Source organism: Myotis nattereri (assembly GCF_964212035.1).
Source record: "Myotis nattereri genome assembly, chromosome: 18".
NCBI classification, from domain to species: Eukaryota; Metazoa; Chordata; class Mammalia; order Chiroptera; family Vespertilionidae; genus Myotis; species Myotis nattereri.
Genome location: NC_138093.1, coordinates 22880899 through 22899733, shown reverse-complemented (window position 1 = coordinate 22899733; position 18835 = coordinate 22880899). Strand labels below are relative to the sequence as shown.

General features: G+C 35.2%; 1 protein-coding gene across 1 annotated transcript in view; it reads left to right on the top strand.

The window, feature by feature from the left end:
* ACBD6 (acyl-CoA binding domain containing 6) overlaps positions 1 to 18835 on the top strand; it is a 126839-nt gene that overhangs the window by 52502 nt on the left and 55502 nt on the right. Inside the window, exons 5-6 of the mRNA XM_081112358.1 lie at positions 6860 to 6965; positions 17789 to 17878. Of these exons, the coding sequence (XP_080968484.1) occupies positions 6860 to 6965; positions 17789 to 17878 (196 nt within the window). The remainder of the gene's footprint in view (positions 1 to 6859; positions 6966 to 17788; positions 17879 to 18835) is intronic.

Sequence of the window (18835 nt, the reverse complement as noted above, 5' to 3'; positions counted from 1 at the left end):
CTTTGCTCTTAACTGCTACAGTTGTAATCTCCAACTGGTGAAATCGAATTTGACAGTTGTTGTTATATTAATGTACTAAATATCTTCAGTTTAAATTTTGAATTAAATCTCATTCTACTTAGAGTTTTTAAAAATGTGCTTTACTGGTAAAATTAGAAACTGTAGTCTTTCATTTATCAGTGTACTGATGATGATGATGATGATGTTTTCTTTGGATTAATTGTTTCTATTGATTTTAGACTTACCTTAATGGTTGAAAATATAACTCAGCTCTGCAGAGCCTGTTAGTCAAGGGATTCTATAGATTTTTCTATAGATGTGGCCACTGGTTTTGCAAGAATTGGTCAGAATTGAACTGTGTTTTTTCTTATAGGCATTGAAAGTATCAGAAATTTTCAACCAACTTTTTTAGAGTTAAGCAGATTTTAAGAGGTGAAAATTTATTTTCGGTAACTGGTGTGTTTATAAATCATGGCTAAATAACTTTTCTAGTATAATGAGTTATTTACAAGAAGTATACATTGATCTTCCCTTTGTCATTGCTTGCTTGAGAAAAATGTTACTTACAGATTAACAATATAAATAAAATAATAAACAGAACTTTGTATTTGAGGCTTTTTGAGTTTTCTAGTCCTTTAGGTATACTGCTTATATATCGCAGTCTGAAAATAGTTATTACTTGGTGAAAGAAGATGTTGCTATGTCACGTAACAGGAGGGGAGGAACTAACTGGTTATTTCCCATAACTGATCCTAATTGCAGATCTAGTAGCAAGCATTCTGAGTTGGAGGATTGTGATTCAGTATACCCTATATGAATTCTTTCAGTCATAGTTCACTTGTCCATTTGGCACTGTGTAGTTTGAACCTATCCTATTACTTCTTTGACTCTAAAGCACCATTGGTTTTAGAACACCATTTTTTAAAAGCCACTAATCAATTATAAGATGTCACACATTGTAAGATCTACCAGAAACATTAAAATATGAAAAAAATGTATTTTAGAATCAATGAAATCTGGCAACTTAAGAACAATTTCTAATTGACTATTTGTCATCCAGGTTTTTAAGAACAACAATTAAACAGTTTCTTAAATGCCTTGGTCTGAATTCTAGGCTTCTTGAACATAGTTACTGCCCAAGTGTTTTGCCTCCTTCAGGACTTAGGATCAAGGTATTTCAAAAAGAATGCTGTACTATTTGCAAGTTTTACCTGGGGATCATAGTATAGGCTCTCATTTATGGTCTTTGGTAAGATTGAATGTTTTACAAAGGTGAAATTAACATCTAAAATTTGAATTAAATGTTAATTAAAAATTGGGACTTTTCATGTGCTAAATATGACAGCTATGACTACTGTTTAATCCCTGAGTTAGGAATTGACTTTATCTCTTTTGCTCCTCCCAGATAAGCCTTACACACCAGCTTCACCAAGGTTCTAATGAGGCCTCCTGAGCAAACCGTCTCCCAGCAGAGAAATACTTCAGAATGCTCTTTTCCTTAGATTGTTTCTTTTGGTCTGTGTTTAAATTGGCATCACTAACTTTTCCCCCCTTAGTTGTCTCTTTGTTTTTTTAGATGTGTTAAGGTTAGTGTCTGAATCAAGTAGCTCTTCAAGTCCACCTGGGAAACATTCCTTTTTCCTCTCATTAGTAGCTTATTTAGTTTAGTTTAACTTTAAGAGGGCAATTTTGTTTCCCTTTATTCCAGGTTTTGGAAGGTGAATAACTATTTCGTTCTCCTGCTAACTCATTACCTACATTTGTTTCTTACCTTATATGCAGTGAGTGTGCCAAGGCTCTTTAGGATTTATGTTCAGCATATCCCTAACCTTGTCTCCCAATGCCCAATCATAACCAAGTGCTTGAGGTTCCCCTGAACACTTCATTTTGGTGATACTTTCCTTTCTTTTCTTCGGAATCCTTCAGTTACCCACCTGCGTTGTCATCTCATCCTTCAAAGCTAGGCTGTCATGTCAAGTCTCCTATACAGCTTTCTTTGGTCATCCTTGATTAGCCTGCTCCTTGCTTTGGGCCTCTTCTGCTTTCTAAAATATTGGGTTAGAGACGTGTTACTCAAAAAACCTTCTTGCTGATGTAGTCCCTAAGACAATTTTGAAAGACTATGTTCCCTTTTACATTTTTTAAGATATCTAAAAAAATTACTTAAAAACTTAAATAATTTTCAAGGGCGTAATCTCTGGCATTTTGTAAATAATGAAAATGTAAAATAAACATCATTTTTTAGATATATCCAAAGGAATCTAAGTGCTGTAATGATATCCTTTTTTTAAAAAAAAAAAAAATACAAGAACATGCTACCATTGAGAGAAACCGGAAAAATGGTCCAAAAGATCTATTCTTTCTTACAACTGCATGCGAATCTTCAACCGTCTCAAAATAAAGTTTAATTAAATAAAATTCTGATCTTGACTTAAAAATACATGAACAAGTTCTTTAACAGAAATTTTACATCATTTTTTCTACTTCTCCCACATAATTTTATTTCAAAGTAATATATTTCGTGTAACCTTATCACATTCATAATCCTCTGCAATAAAAATATGTATATGAGTTAGTCTTTAAAAAAATTTAAATTTTTGTTACCCCAAAGCTTTAAAGCATTAACTTTTTTTCTCATTTGAGTTACAATTCTTTCTATACAGTTGATAAACATACATAATAAATTTTGTTAAATAATTATTAAACATAAGGTAATTTTTATTGAAAATGTGTCAGTGAGCTAAGTTTTTTAAAATACGTAGTTTAACAGATGAATATTTCTATTAGAATGAGACAGGGTTTAACATCAAGTCCTCTTTTTGTTTTGTTCATTTCACTTCTTTCATCCTCTAATGTTAGTTATAGAGGGCTTCCCAACACCAAAGTTTTACCCAAATTGTCCCTTTATTTGGTACCATGGAAGACTTTATATCCTGAGGCAGTACAACCTAAGGTTGATATTTTTCCTCCAAACCGTTCCTAGTATGTTAAACAGTATTTTCATGCAAAAGAGTAACAAGTTTAATTAATAGTAGTTTGCTAATTCTTAGTACAGTCTTTTGGGTTTACTTCCTAGAACAGCGGTTCTCAACCTGTGGGTCGCTTGCCATGAAACTTGACTACAGTATTTGAAATATTCTTTTGATAGGGAAATGCAGTCTTTGTAGAAAGTGGTACATAGCATATCTAGGAATGGGCAAGGTTCTAGTCTTCCTGTGGTAGATGAAAGATGACCATACTTAAACACCATCCCTCTTTCTCATAAGGGTGTGCCTTTATTTTTCAAAGAGAGCCAGTGATTTTTTTCCTTCAAATATAAAAATATATTTTCTGTCATTTTTGGGAAATTGGGAGTAATCTAAAGAGAGACATTCTGTTTTGTGCTAGGAATAATGTGGGGAGGGACTACATCCTTGAAAGTAGTCACAAATATAACTCATACTCACCCATAAAGAACAGATATGATAATTTTATCTCTTATATTGAGGAAAGAGGGAGAACGATAACTGGGTAAGAATCATAAGAGAAAGGAAGATAAGTTGAGAACATGTAGAAGGAAGGGCACTAACATGTATAAAGGCTCTATTGTATTTGGTAATGGTTGGAATCACTTGCACATGTTTCCTTTAAGTATGGATCCAGAAGGGGAGTTTGCCTCTGGGAGACTGTATTGACAGGGAAATGTAGAGGGAAAAGAGAGAATTTGATTTGTATATTGTACATAATCTTGTTAGGGGCAAGAAAGATGTGGAGATAGTGCTCCCGATGTTCCTCCATTTTGGCCACTAGGTGGTGACATTGTATTGACAGTTTGGTTGCTGGCAAGTAAGTTAAGTCAGACTTGGAGTGAAGATAGAGAACTATTCAACAACTAAGCCCAAGCATTATCACTTAATTTTTTTAATATTAGTCATTCAATTTTGTATCATATTGTTGGTGATTTTATTGAATTTCTTCTTGATATTTAATTTACATTGTATACTCTACCCTGAAGTATTTTCTAAATACTTCTGTGTGCCTGACATATTTAGCAATGATAAAGTACAGACAACATGCAGGTATTCAGATGAAAAACTGCCTATGCCCTCCAAAAACTCTTATACCAAATCAGAATATTTGATGCACATAAGGAACATTGACAATATATTAAGCAAAATAAAAATTTGAATATGTTTATACTATATTTACTCTTGTACACTGTTTAAGACATAGGTGTACATGCACATTTTGAGATTCAGGAAAAGAGACCACGCAGAAGGTTTTCTTATCTATGAATTGCCCTTACATGTTATTGGGTATGAGTAACTGACATCCCAAGGGTCCTCCTTACTTTCCTTTCTGTGCCCCACCATCAACTCCCTATTATTTTCAAATTCAAAACAATTGGTAAGTAGTATATTTTATATGATGACTTAAAATGACACAGCTCTTTCTCTCACAGTTGAAGTTGCTGCCTCTTGAATTAGAGGGGTCTCTGTTACTGGACTGGATGAAAATAGGTCCCTATTATTACCAAGTTGGTATTCTGAATACATGTTTTCATAGAAACTGTGTTTTTTGGTTGTGGTTAAATATAGCTAAAGTGGTACTATTTGCAACCTTAATTTTTAAAATCAGACTTCTCCTTTCTGGGGTTTTAGCCTCAGACTTCTCTAATTTCTTTCAGAGTAGGTAATCTGGAAAAGCATTTTTCTTTTCTACAAAGTGGACATTTTCAAGAGACCATAAAAGTAGGTTTGCAGTTGTGAATATGTGAAACACAAGTGTATTCTTGCATTATTTATTATTGTGTTATTTTCCACATGAGCAACTATAAACCTTCTTTTGCTCACCTCTGTTTTGCTTTTAAACATGATTTCTTCCTGCACATGTACCTCATTTTTTCCAGCTTGAGGCAAACTGTTTCTCCTCTGTACTTTTTTAGGCCTTTCTAAAGATCCAGTTATACCCTATGTTACTGGTGTATCGATAATATCATCCCAACTCTACTGTGCATATATTGAATGCAAAGCTTTTTGCTTATCCTTGTTACCTGTTAACAACAGAATCTTGCCCAGTGCCTTGCATGTAGTAAGTGCTCAACTGAATACATCAAATGCATAAGGAAAACTTAGATGAATAAGGCCAAAGTAGTGTATTTTAATTTAATTACCTCTGACTGAAAATAATTTTTATAAGGAATAAAGTATTTAAATTGGCTTTTAAAATAGGAGGAGGACTATGGCTAGGTGCCTTAATTTCTGATGAATGGAAGCATGGTCTTGAGATTATAAAACACTAGTTTTTAGAGCTCAAATTGCATTTTTTAAGCCTGACCAGAAAACGCAGTCCACATAGGAAACAGTTTCATTTTAATATTCCAAAGGATTTATCCTTTTGAGAATCTCATTGAAGCCACCTTCCCCTCGACACCCCCCCACACACAGAAACACACACATTCAGAAAAATGCACATGCATTTACATAGATAGTTCTGTATCCTATTTTAGAGAACTCAAAGACCTCATGTTAGGAACCGCTTTTGTGTGTAGAATAGATTACAGTTGACTAGTCAAGATGTAGCTAGATATAATAGAAAAATGTATGCCGAAACCGGTTTGGCTCAGTGGATAGAGCATTGGCCTGCGGACTGAAAGGTCCCAGGTTCGATTCCGGTCAAGGGCATGTACCTGGGTTGCGGGCACATCCCCAATAGGAGATGTGCAGGAGGCAACTGATCGATGTTTCTCTCTGATCGACGTTTCTAACTCTCTCTATCTCTCTCCCTTCCTCTCTGTAAAAAATCAATAAAGTATATTTAAAAAAAAATGTACTATATATAAAATCAATTGATCTGAGTGAATTCTAGCTCTCTTGTTCTACCTTTGGTAAATTCGATGCCATTTGGAGGATCATGTAATCTCTCCTTGTTCTTTCTGAAGTTGTTGGATAAGTGTACATTCATTCTAAGTACATGTACTTAGAATGGTGTTGGGTACCTAGTATGCTTCTCAGATTTTGTTCCCAGTCTTTGTTTCTGTTATCTCATGTAGGATTTCTGAATTTTGTGATGCTCTAATTATCTTTCCCTTAAGAAAATTACTTGTGTGTGTGTGTATAAAATTTGAGTAACAATCAACTTGTCATTCTATTGTCCTTTAAGACAAGCAGTAAGCTGTATTCTGATCTTTTGATGCCTCTGTGTAGACATTACAGTGCTTATCTCAGTGCTACAATGGAAAATTCTGAGACAAAGGAAGTATGTGCCTGTCCGTGTGTGAAAGTAACTGGGGGAGGAAAAGAGCACTGAGATAATCTACTGAAGTTGTTATGTTATTGTGCTGGTGTGACTTGTTAAAGCAGTGAAGCTTTTCCTTACAATTATATTTGACTAGAGGCCTGGTGCATGGATTCATGCACCGGTGGGGTCACTCAGGCTGGCCTGCGCCCTCTTGCAGTCTGGGACCCCTCGGGATGTAGTAGTGCATGAAGTGGCAGGCGACCGGGGAGGAGCCCGAGCCCAGGCAGGGCGCTGCGCTGCTCCCACTCACCTGGGCCCCGCTGTGCCTGCTGCTACTGGCACTTGGTAAGCTCGCTGAGCATCATTCCCACTATGGGAGTGCACTGACCACAAGGGGGCAGCTCCTTGGTGGTCAAGTGCACGTCATAGTGACCTGTCGAACGGTTGACCGGTTGCTTAGGGTTTTATATATATATAGATAAGAACTTTCGTCTTTTTCAGAGGTTGGATGTATTATGTTTTATTGAAAATCCATTATTGTTCATGTAAAATCCTTTATAAAAACAGATTTTATTAATGTTTGTCAGCAGCAATCAGGTTGTATTAAAAATATGTGACTTTTTATTTTTACTCTCATTAGGGAAGAAGATAAAAACATATTTGATTACTGCAGAGAAAACAACATTGACCATATATCCAAAGTCATCAAATCAAAAAATGTGGATGTGAATATGAAAGATGAAGAGGTATGAAAAACATGCCCTGTAATTATATTCTTATGCTTTCTTGTTCTGCCCCAGTGCTTTTTTCTAATTGGCAGGCCTGTGAACTACAATTCAAAGAACAGTATGGTTAAGAGAATGTCAAAATATCTAAATGAGATGGTGTCAGCCAGTGAAGATACTTCCTGTGTATGTAGCCATCATATTTCTGTCATGGCACAGAAGTTACTAGGTGAAACTTGCACTCAAATAATTCATACTTGTTTATGATAAAGGGAGAGACAGTTAACATAAGTAAGATCTATAGGAAATCTATAATAATAAAAGCATAATGTGCTAATTCAACCGGACATCCTTCTGGACGACCTTCTGGATGAAGCTGGGGCTGCGAGGGAAGCCCTGGGTCCTGGGTGCCTGCTCGCAGCTGGAGGAAAGCCTGGGTCTGGGGTGCTGCCGGCAGCTGGAGGGAAGCCCCAGCCAGTCCTGGGTGACTGCCGGCGGCCAGAGGGAAGCCTAGGTCCTAGGTGCCAGAGGGAAGCCGGTACCAGCAGCCGGGGGAAGGAAGCTTGCATGATTTCGTGCATCAGGCCTCTAGTATAAAAATATTTAGCCCAGGTGGCGTGGCTCAGTGGTTGAGCATCAACCTATGAACATAGAGGTCAGGGTTCAATTCTCAGTCGAGGCACATGCAGATTGCGTGCTTGATCCCTGGTGTGGGGTGTTTAGGAGGTGGCCAATCAATGACTCTCTCTCATTGATGTTTCTGTCTGTCTCTCCCTCTTGCTCCTTTCTAAAATCAATAAAAAATATATATGTATATATATAAAGAAATATTATAAATAGCTTTAGTGTTCTCTATCATTATATCTTAAATGGTATATTGTCCTTTACTCAATAAGTATATTTCTAGAAAACTCAAGAATTTTGGTAAATCCAGTCATTTAAATGTGGGCCCACTATTTAAATATATTTTGTAAAATATATTATTTCTTAAGTTTGTTTTGTGAATAATACTATTTATTGAGCTTAAATTGTCCCTGAATTTTAGTTTTTAAAAAAGATGCAAACTTTAATTCACTTTTAATTATTTTTCTCATTCTTTGGTAATACAGTAAAAGCTGATTGAAATGACCAGCAGGTGGCAATTGTTAGGAAAAGGGCATGCAGTGATCATAGATAATGTGTCAATTAGATAAATGATCAACTTATGTATTAATTGAGAGCTCTCTGTATAGGATAGCCCTTTGTGATTATGCAAAACAGAGTTTATTCTTTATTAATTATTATTTTCCATATGAACAACTGTAAACCTACTTTTTTCCCACTTGGTATTATCTCACTTTAGGCAACATCTTTCCTGTAACAGATTGTCAGTGACATCTAGAACTGAAAATGTAAGGCTGTAATTCTATAGTAAAGGGGAACCAGTAATATTATTTGTTTTCTCCTAAGTATTGAAACAAACCATCAAGAAAAATGTAGCTAGAGAAAAGTAGATGCCAGATTGTGAAATAATAAAACGAGGTCATGATTCCAGCTAAGGGTCTTTGCCTTTCAGGATCAGAATACTTTTTCTTAGGGAATCAGGCATGATTATTTCCCTTGATTTTATTGTCTTTTCTTATTTTTGTGCTCCTGAGTTAAGATTTTTTTATAAAATTAATACATGTGAATAGGTCAAAGAATATCAAATTATGTCTTAAAACAAACAAAAAAAAGTACTCCCTTACCTGCATCCTTCTCACATTTGATTCTAGCTCCCTTGAGGCAAAAATTTTCCATTCTTTTAGTTGTTTCTTTTGCAGTTTACCTACATAATCCTATATAATAAAGGGGTGATATGTAAATTGACCCTAACAGCAGAACGACCCAGGAACGACTGGTCGCTATGACATGCGCTGCTCAACACAGGAGCTGGCCCCTGGTCATCAGTGTGCTCCCACAGGGGGAGCTCTGCTCAGCCACAAGCTGGGCTGATGGCTGCAAGCACAGCAGCAGTGGTGGTAGCCTCTCCCGTCTCCTCAGCAGTGCTAAGGATGTCTGACTGTGGCTTAGGCCCGCTCCCCACTGCCAGGGCCTCCCGGGCTGCCAGAGGGATGTCTGACTGCCAGCTTAGGCCCGATCTCCTGGGGAGTGGGCCTAAGCTGGCAGGTGGACATCCCCCAAGGACTCCCACGCTGCCAGAGGGATGTCTATGACTGCCAGCTTAGGCCCAGTCCCCCTGGGAGTGGGCCTAAGCCGGCAGGTGGACATCCCCCGAGGGGGTCTCAGTCTGCAAGAGGGCGCAGGTCAGGCTGAGGGACCTCCTGGAGTGTATGAATTTTTGTGCACCAGGCCTCTAGTGTAATATAATTAGTTATATTATGACTACATAAATATAGTCCATTGTTGAGCTATGGATTGTACTATATGTGTTAGCTTTTGCTGTTACAAAAACAACCCCAAATTTCATTGGCTAACAAAAACATTTTTTTTTCTCTCATATTTCAAAAGGGTTTTTGGGTCACTTGAGGCTCTCCTGGGTTCTGCTAGCCTTGTTTGGGATCAGTTCATCTTGATTTTGTGTATTTTCTCATTCTGAGATCCAATCTCAATAGATAGGGGCAGAAACTAAAGGCAGAAAGACCAGATCCACAAATGCATTTAAAGATTTTGCTTGGATGAGGCATGTGTCACATCTACTCAGAGTCCTTTGGCCAAAACAAGTTACAAGGGCAAGTCCCAGGGCAGTAATGGTAGGAAGTCTGCTTTGATTATAGAGAAGAAAGGTGAGGGTGGGAAGAGAATGAATAATTATATAGTTATGAAAAATACAGTCTGCATACCAGGGACAACATTTTGTTTTACTCAAGGTTAATAATTGCCTCTTTTTTTTGTTTTTATATTTTCTATGTTTCTGCCATTAATTTTTTTCCTCAGATTGCCCAACAGAGGTCTTCTCTGTACAAATACATTAGGTATTCAATCCCATATATTTTTTTAGCAATGTTCCTTCTGAAAACCTCTTTCCTTCTTCATCTATAATCCAGACTGGCTACTCTCCAGACCTGTTGCATAGATGTCATCCTGTCCTGGGAATTCTCTTCCCCTTTCTTCTGGATTCTTCTGTTTTCTGATCCTAGGTCTTTATCTCTTACTGTTTATTTTCCTGTTTTGATGGAGTATCTCCCTCCCTTATTCATTTCCTGGCTTTGATGCAGTATTTCCTTCAATAACTGCCTGAGAAAGTAAATGTTTTGAGATCTTCCTTGTTGAAAATGTTCCCATTAGAGTTTTGGCATATTCTAAATGCTCAAAAAAAAAAAAAAAAAAGATGAATTGCCCTGGCCGGTGGCACAATGCACCTAAGAGTCTTGGGTTTGATTCCAGTCAAGGGCACATGCCTAGGTTGCAGGTTTGATCCCTGGCCCTGGTTGGGGTGTTTGCAGGAGGCAACCAATCAATGTGTTTCTCTCACATTGATGTTTCTGTATCTTTCTTTTCCTCCCTTTCCCTCCGCCTTCCTCCCCCACTGGCTATCTCTCCCCCTCCCTCCCTCTCTCTAAAAGTCAATGGAAAAATATCCTCAGGTGAAGATTAACAAAAATAAAATAAAAGTTAGGAGGGAGCAAGGAATACAACTTTGAAAAAGATGAATTAATGGATGATTGAAAGAATGAGTAACTAGAAGCAGTATAATATAATGGTGATGAGCTGGACTACATAGGTTCAAGTCTTAGCACTGTTACTTTCTAACTGTATGTCCTTTCTGTGATTTAGTTTGTTCTGTGATTTAGTTTCCTAATGTGTAAAATGGTAATAATAATAGCACCTTTGTCTGAGGGTTAAATGAGTTAATATATATAAAGCAGGTAAATAGTATCTGACACATAAATAGTAAGCACTCAATAAAATTTAGTTACCTTGATTATTCTTAATGAATAATATGAATAAAGAATGAGACTATAATGAAGAGATGAATGAAGAAGCCACTCACCTCTTTTTTTTTTAACTTAATTTTTTAGAGCAGTTTTAGGTTCACAATAAAATCGAGAGGAAGGTACAATCCCACGTACCTCCATACCCCACACATGTAGAGCTTCCTCCTTTATTAATATCACTTATCAGAATGGTACTTTTTTTTTTTTTTTTTTTTTTACCAAGGATGAACCTACATTGAGATATCAGAACCACCCAAGTTCCTAGTTTACCTCAGGGTTGACTCTTGGTGTTGTACATTCTCTGGCTTTGGATAAATGTATAAAAATAGTACTGAAAATCAGATTCACACATGACCTTTGCAAAGATTATTGGACAGCAGTGAAAGGGATAACATAAATGGCTAAAACACAGCTTACACTACTAACACTTTTTTTTGGTGAAAATAAAAGGAAAACTTGTAAATGTATCGCTTCTGTATCATTCAGTTGCTTTGATACAGTAGCTTCCCAGGTTTTCCAGTTTGTTACCCATGCAGCTACCTTTACCCCAGCCTGCCAGAACATTCGATGAAGTGCTTACACATTCATAGACTGAGACGCCAAGAATTCAGTTGGGTTCTCTCATTGCTCCAAGCAGATTTCTGCCCTCTCAGCCATGACAGCTCAGGCTGGGCTTTGAATACTGATGGCAAGCCCTTCTATTATTAATCAGGGATTTGTATGAATTAATTTAAGAACATGAGGGAGATGAGAGCTTAAAATGAGAATTAAACTTAACGTCCTAAATAAGATAAATGATACTGCTTAATGATATTTAATGCTCTAGCAAATAAAACAGCAACTTGGTAAGCCTTGCTGGTGGACTAAAAGTATATAACTTCAAAGTTAAGTTGCTAACTAAATATTTTTAACCCCTTTATCAGAAAAATGGCATTTCTCTATAATAGGTTGGGGAACAATTACAGCTTTGAGAGGACATCCCATTCTTTGTGTTTATGTGATATTTGAACTTGAGATATTTCACTACTGATTGCCTAAGATTTTTTGGGATGGTGTAGGACTGTATTTAAAGTGTTTATCCAGCAGATTCAACTCAATTTTAGTCTTGCCCTTAGATGACTAAAAATTATTACACTTAAAATTTGCTATGAGCACATAAATAAATTTAATTATAGTCATGAAATATGCTACATTTGCATTCCCACATATTTGAAATAAGCACAATTAGTATATTGCCTGAAATGCATATTTGGATCTGTAACTATTATAGCACATGAACATATGTAAGTTGCCTTTTAAATAAAATATTAATATTTCATAATTAAGTTATTTTATTATGTATAAGTATAGTTCCTGATATATATCGTTTTCTTATTCAAGTTGTAATTATAACTACTAGAGTAGGGCATATACTTCTAATTTGAGAAAGTTACATGGTGTTGCCTACGGATACAGTAATTAGGAGATTGTCTATATGATATATAGTGGAAAAAGTTTTGTAGTTATATTTATTCGGGAAGCTATCCTCATATCAAATGTTTAAGGTCCGAGCTTATAGCATCATGGTGCTATGTGTACTCATTTCTTATTTAAATTGTAACTTTTATTACATTTTTTAACCATTTGCAGAAATATGTGGAAATTGAGGTAGGCAATATGAAAAGAAATGTAGAAAAGTATATCTGAAAGCCTAATAATTTTTTTTAATATATTTTATTGATTTTTTACAGAGAGGAAGGGAGAGGGATAGAGAGTCAGAAACATCGACGAGAGAGAAACATTGATCAGCTGCCTCCTGCACACCTCCTACCGGGGATGTGCCCGCAACCAAGGAATCGAACCTGGGACCTTTCAGTCCACAGGCCGACGCTCTATCCACTGAGCCAAACCGGTTAGGGCGCCTAATAATTTTTTAATGGTGATTCAGTTTGTATCATCGAGCCAAATATTTACAGTTTTTCAAAAATATATTTAAGAGTAACAAATTATTTAAATAATTTGTAAAGTATGTGTGATGTGAGCAGAATATTTTTTATCAGTCGTCAGATACAAATTACATCTGCATAATTCTTGTCACGCACATTATTTCTCAGATCAGTACCATAGAGAATATACATTAAATGCATGCTTATTGATTATATTTAAATAACATTTTAAATCTTTACATTAATTTAAATTTTTAGGATCACTGTAGCAATATACCAACACTTGAACAAAATAGATTACAGTATTCCAATGCTAGCTACCATTGGTTCCCCCAAAAGCATTCATACAATTAATTGGCTTTCCGTAGATTCTTATCTAGTGCACCCCCAATATCCCCTTTATTGAGCTATTTTTTTAGTTAAATTCTTTCCTTTCTATCCTTTTGAAGGTATAATTGTTATACCATTTTCCATATATGTTTATTGATCCTTTCAAATATTTTGAGGGAGATCATCTTTCTCTTGATTCCATTTCTTTCTCACTTTGTTCTAAATCTGTGGCACATATCTAATACTTAATTATGAAACATTTTAAACATATAGAAAAGTTGAAAGAATTTTACAGTGAATGTCTATATTCCTACTACCTAGATTCTATCACTAATGTGCTTGTTTTATCAATATTTACCTATCTCGCTATTCAGCCATCAATCATATTTTGCTGCATTTTTATCAGAGTATTTTGCAGACAGTATACTTCCTTCTAAGTCAGCGGTTCTCAATCTGTGGGTCGCTACCCCTTTGGGGGGTCAAATGACCCTTTTACAGGGGTTGCCTAAGACCATTGGAAAACACATATATAATTACATATTGTTTTTGTGATTAATCACTGTGCTTTAATTATGTTCAATTTGTAACAATGAAATTGGGGGTCACCACAACATGAGGAACTGTGGTAAAGGGTCTCAGCATTAGGAAGGTTGAGAACCACTGTTCTAAATGCTTCTGCATACATATCATTAATTAGAGTTCAGTATTTAGTTTTTCTTTAAAGATAACATTTATATACGATGAAATGCACAATTCTTAAGTGTACATTCCATTATTTTTGACAAATGCATGTACCTGTATAACTGAAACTCCCATCAAGATGAGACCTTTAGTGTCACCCCAGAAAATTCCCTCATGCTCTTTCCCAGGTGGTTCTATCTCCTTATTCCTCAAAGGTAACAGCTGTCCTGATAATTGTTCTACTATAGATTGGTTCTGCTCTTCTCAAACTTTATACAAATGGAATTCTAATGTACTTTTTTTTTTGTATAAGTCTACTTTTATTTATCATAATATTTTTGGGATTCATCCATATTGTTGTATAGATCAGTACTTCCTTTATATTGCTGAGCAATATTCCATCATATGAATATATTATAATTTATCTGTTGTTTTATAATGAACATCTGAGCTGTTTTCATGGCAACTTCTTTTTGCTGTTATTACTTATTTTACACAGGATGAAGTCATATCTCCCTTGCTTATTCCTTCACTCTTACATCACTAACATTATGGTGGTTTAGGTTGGAGTTCTCACTGTAGCAACTTATATACAGTAGCAGCAGAAAAGGGGAGAAGTTAGGGATGGAGTAGAGGACACAGTCATTACATGTTATTGGTACTAAAGTCAATCTCTACTACAATTGTACATTGAAATTCAGTTTTTCAAGTTGATCTGTTTGCAGTATTTCATTTGCTAATTAGACAGTACTCTATTATACCATCTTTGATACAGTGGCAAGGTGACACGTCTTATAAATTTAAACATGTTTTTGTCTACTGTATGTATGGTGTACATGCTTTGTATCTAGTCTCCAAATACCATAAAAGCATCAAGACTTGTTTTATAATACAGTCTCTTCATTTAATTTGTGATATCCCAAAGAAAATATAATTTTTTAAAAATTACGTGGTTTGAGGACAAGTAACTAAGGATATCAAAGAAGCATTTAAAATATTAAAACCCACTCAGTATTTTCCAGAAGATGTGAAAGTAATACCACTTAATAGGTTAGCTGCCACCCTGCACTTTTGAAGCACTTTAGAGTCATTCATCTGTCTGAGGTAGGACAGTATTAGTACCTTTGCTTGGTTAATAAATGAGAACTCCCTGCTACCACCCTCCCCGGGTTTTACTATATTTGAATTCCAGAATTTATCTAGAGCGCTCCAAACAGTGCTTGTGTGGTCTTCTGGTGTCCTAACAAAGGTTCCTTTTAAAAATGGCCTTCCTCCCTTATCTCCTGAATACTTCTGGGATTTTTTTTTTTTTTTTTTTTGCAGAAGAGTTGTTAAAACTAGATACAAAGAATTGTTCATTTTTGTGGTAGCAGTAAAAATAAACTTAACTTGAAAATTTGTAAGAGATTATATCATTCATAGAAGATTTGAATAAAAGTTATATATAAAAATAGGTGAAATGCTTCATAAATGTGGATAAAGTCTTTAAACAGAACTTTAATGTGCACCTAATTCATGTTTTTCTTGAGAAAAGGGGAAGAAACCATGGGTGTTGAGTTTCTGATTTTGTCATAAATGGCTATGAGGATGGTATCTCTGCAGATTATTGCTTATCTTATTATTTGAACTGATAGCTTAAATTAGAGCATGTTTATGGGAACTTTATTATTTGAATAAGTAAAGTGTCATCCCATTCAGACACCTGGCTGTGCTAGTCTTTGTTCATTTAAATACAAAACATTTTTAAAGCAAAAATTCCAAAGCCTGGTTATTTTATCTATGCTTATTTACAAGTATATTTGATCTGGTTCTTGTTTTTGAGCTTCTTACTACTGCATAAAAATATTAATCATTAGTAGTCTTAATGTAGATATCTTCAGCACTTCTACAGAAAGTCATTGTCAGAATTCATTCCAATTCAAGGTTAATTAGTGTACCATTAAAATAATGTGTTACCAAAATTAATTACATTGCAGGTCAAGCAATGTGTTAAAAAGCATAGTGTAAGTGTCTGAGAGCACATCATCCTCCTTAAAACATTGCTGTACAGTGCCGCCCTGCTGGAAAATATATCCAAAGTGGATATCACTACTGAGGTCCAGTCATAGGTGTTCCCCCTAAAGTAAATTTTTGGCACCACATATGGGAAATTTAAAATATAACTCCCATTAACAGTAAAATGTGTTGCTTGTCTGCTTTCCCATCGGAACAGCTAAGGACTTGTATTTTATTATTAATCGATGTAACCCTACTGGGTTAATTCTAAGGAGAAATTAGGAACATAGTGGAGAATAGAAATTAACTTGTGGTAAAAGTACTAGATATATTAATATTATGTTTTCTTACTTAACTGGGTGATAGTTGTGGTAGGTGCCCTGTGAAAGTGTATCACACATCATTTTAACTATGTAGTAATTCTTGTTAATAGTTTAACTTAATAGCCATAAAATGTACACTTAAAGTTAGAACTAAATATGATAGAGACTTTGAAATTTTATATGATTCTTTTAACGTAAAAGCTGTAAAACAATTACATTAAACTAAAGGGTATTTTCTATATTGGTATTTGTTCTGAGAGTCTTATTAGGATATCTAATTATTCATACGGAGAGTTTTGAAATTAGTGCCTTGTTAACAGCAGGTCATTAGAGTTACAGAAATTTTAACATAGGGAAACTCTGTTCTCTACTTAACAGAACATTTTTTTACTTGGCTTGCAGAATTGTCTCCATTTAAAAAAAGTTCTCAGTGGGCTCTGAACAAAATAGTTTTGCTGCTACAACAAATTTTGAGTGATTTGCCCATATGTTTTAATATTCTGCTTCCCTTCCTGTTTGGATTTTGAGTAAGCCTATTGGAAAACATATTGACAAGTAAATAAAAATAAGTTGAGCAAAAGAAAGAAAAGGCAAAGAACAATTTGTAGGGAAGAAGTTGTCTTTATTTTTTCTTGTTTTTTCAAGAATGGATCCAAGTTTAATTAGTTGAACTAATAGGTGCTTGAATAGGTGCTGGAAGATAAAGAGAGTAAGTGGGTTTAGAAAAGCTTTCTTGAAAGATGCTTTTTCCTTTAAAGCCATCTTTATCCCACTTTGTCCTACTTAAATCTTTTCTAAAATGACATAAAGCAGGGATTTCAACTTAATGTGGAAACACATTCCAGTTCTTAAAAATGACAACATCACTACCACCCTCAGAAGGTAGTGTTAAGCCATACATCACTCACTGCTTCCAAGAAGCCCTTAGTTGTTGGGGTTTTGTTTATTCATTGGATCAAGTAGCTTCTTTCATTAACTAAACCAAGATTTTCTGATGGTGCAGAATAGAATTAACACATTGGTAGTAACCCTGAGTCTTTGGTAGACAACAGTTAAAGTAGTGTTTTATACTTTCTCTCCTAACAGTTAATCATCTGTTCTCTTTTACAAGTGAGTTTCACAGTCAACGTTTGAAACTAGAGAACCAAGTAAACAATACTAGTATTTTTGAGATATTTAAGAGTGTAAATTTGGACTATTAAGAGGAAATGCTTACTTTCAAACTGATTAAATTTTCTTACATTTTAAGGAATAAACTAGCATATTTAGATATACTACACTTAGATTATGTTTTCTGCCTACGTTTTAGTACTCATTTTTTTATCCAATAGACTTCTTTCACCAGAAGTGGTGAATGTGATAATTAAAGTAGTACTTTAAAATTTTCAAAGAATTATCTTGCAGCTCACTCATTCAACAAATATTACCCTTATTTTCATTCTATAGGGGGGAGGTTGATCAGGCTGACATAAGTCATTGGGCTAGAAGTAGAACTCAGGATTGCCCGTTGATTCTGAAAAGATTACTGCCTTTCCCATAGAGTATTTTATATAATCATCCTTAGAATAATTAACCCAGTTTTACTTATTACTTTGTCTTTCTTAAAACATTATATCTTTTATATGGCCTCACAGCTATATTAACAAATTTATTTCTCTTTTTCTATGTTTTAGGGCAGAGCTCTACTCCATTGGGCGTGTGATCGAGGACATAAGGAACTAGTCACTGTCTTGCTACAATACAGAGCTGATATTAACTCTCAGGTAAGAGTGATTGATGAGGGGGGGAGCTTTTTTAAAAAATTGAGGTCAAATCCACTTAACATAAAATTTATGATTAACTATTGTACAATGTACAGTTCAGTGGCATTAGTTAATTTAACAGTGTTATAAAACCATCACTACTCTCTTATTCCACATTTTCATCACCCAAAAGGAAACGTTGTGCCCATTAAACAGTCACTACCTACATCCCATCAGTGTATTTCTGGGCTGTTCAGTACCATTGCTCTGTTTTTCTGTTCATGTACTTGTGCTGTGCTTTTTAAAGTATTATAGCTTCGAAATATGTTTTCATATCTTTTAGGATAAATTCCTTCCCTACTTGTTCAGAATTTTTCCTGGTATGTTTGCTTTATTTTCCTGTGAACTCTGAAATCATCTTTCAAACCCTTGCTTCTTCCCCCAAGCAACACCACTATCACTAAGTTTTAAAAAACATGAGAAATAAATAATTGGTGCACTCGTGTCTTTTATTTGGTTTGGATTGTTAGGGTATATTTTTAAAATTATTTTCGTTTTTCAATTACAGTTGACATTCAATATTTTATATTTGTTTCAGATGTACAGCATAGTAGTTAAAACAATTATATACTTTATGAAGTGATCTTCCTGATAACTCTACTTCCCACCTGGCACCATAGGTGGTAATTACAATCTTATTGACTATTTTCCCTATGCTATACTTTGCATCCTGTGACTATTTTGTAACTTCTTACTCCCTTTACCTTTTTCACCCATCCCTACACCTCCCTCCCATCTGGCAACCTTCAGTTTGTTCTGTTTTGTTTGTTCATTTATTTTATTCTTTAGATTTCACTTATAAATGAAATTATATGGTATTTTGTCTTCCTCTGTCTGACTTATTTCACTTAGCACAATACCCTGTAAGGTCCATCCATATTGTTGTTGCAAATGGCAAGATTTCATTCTTTTTTATGG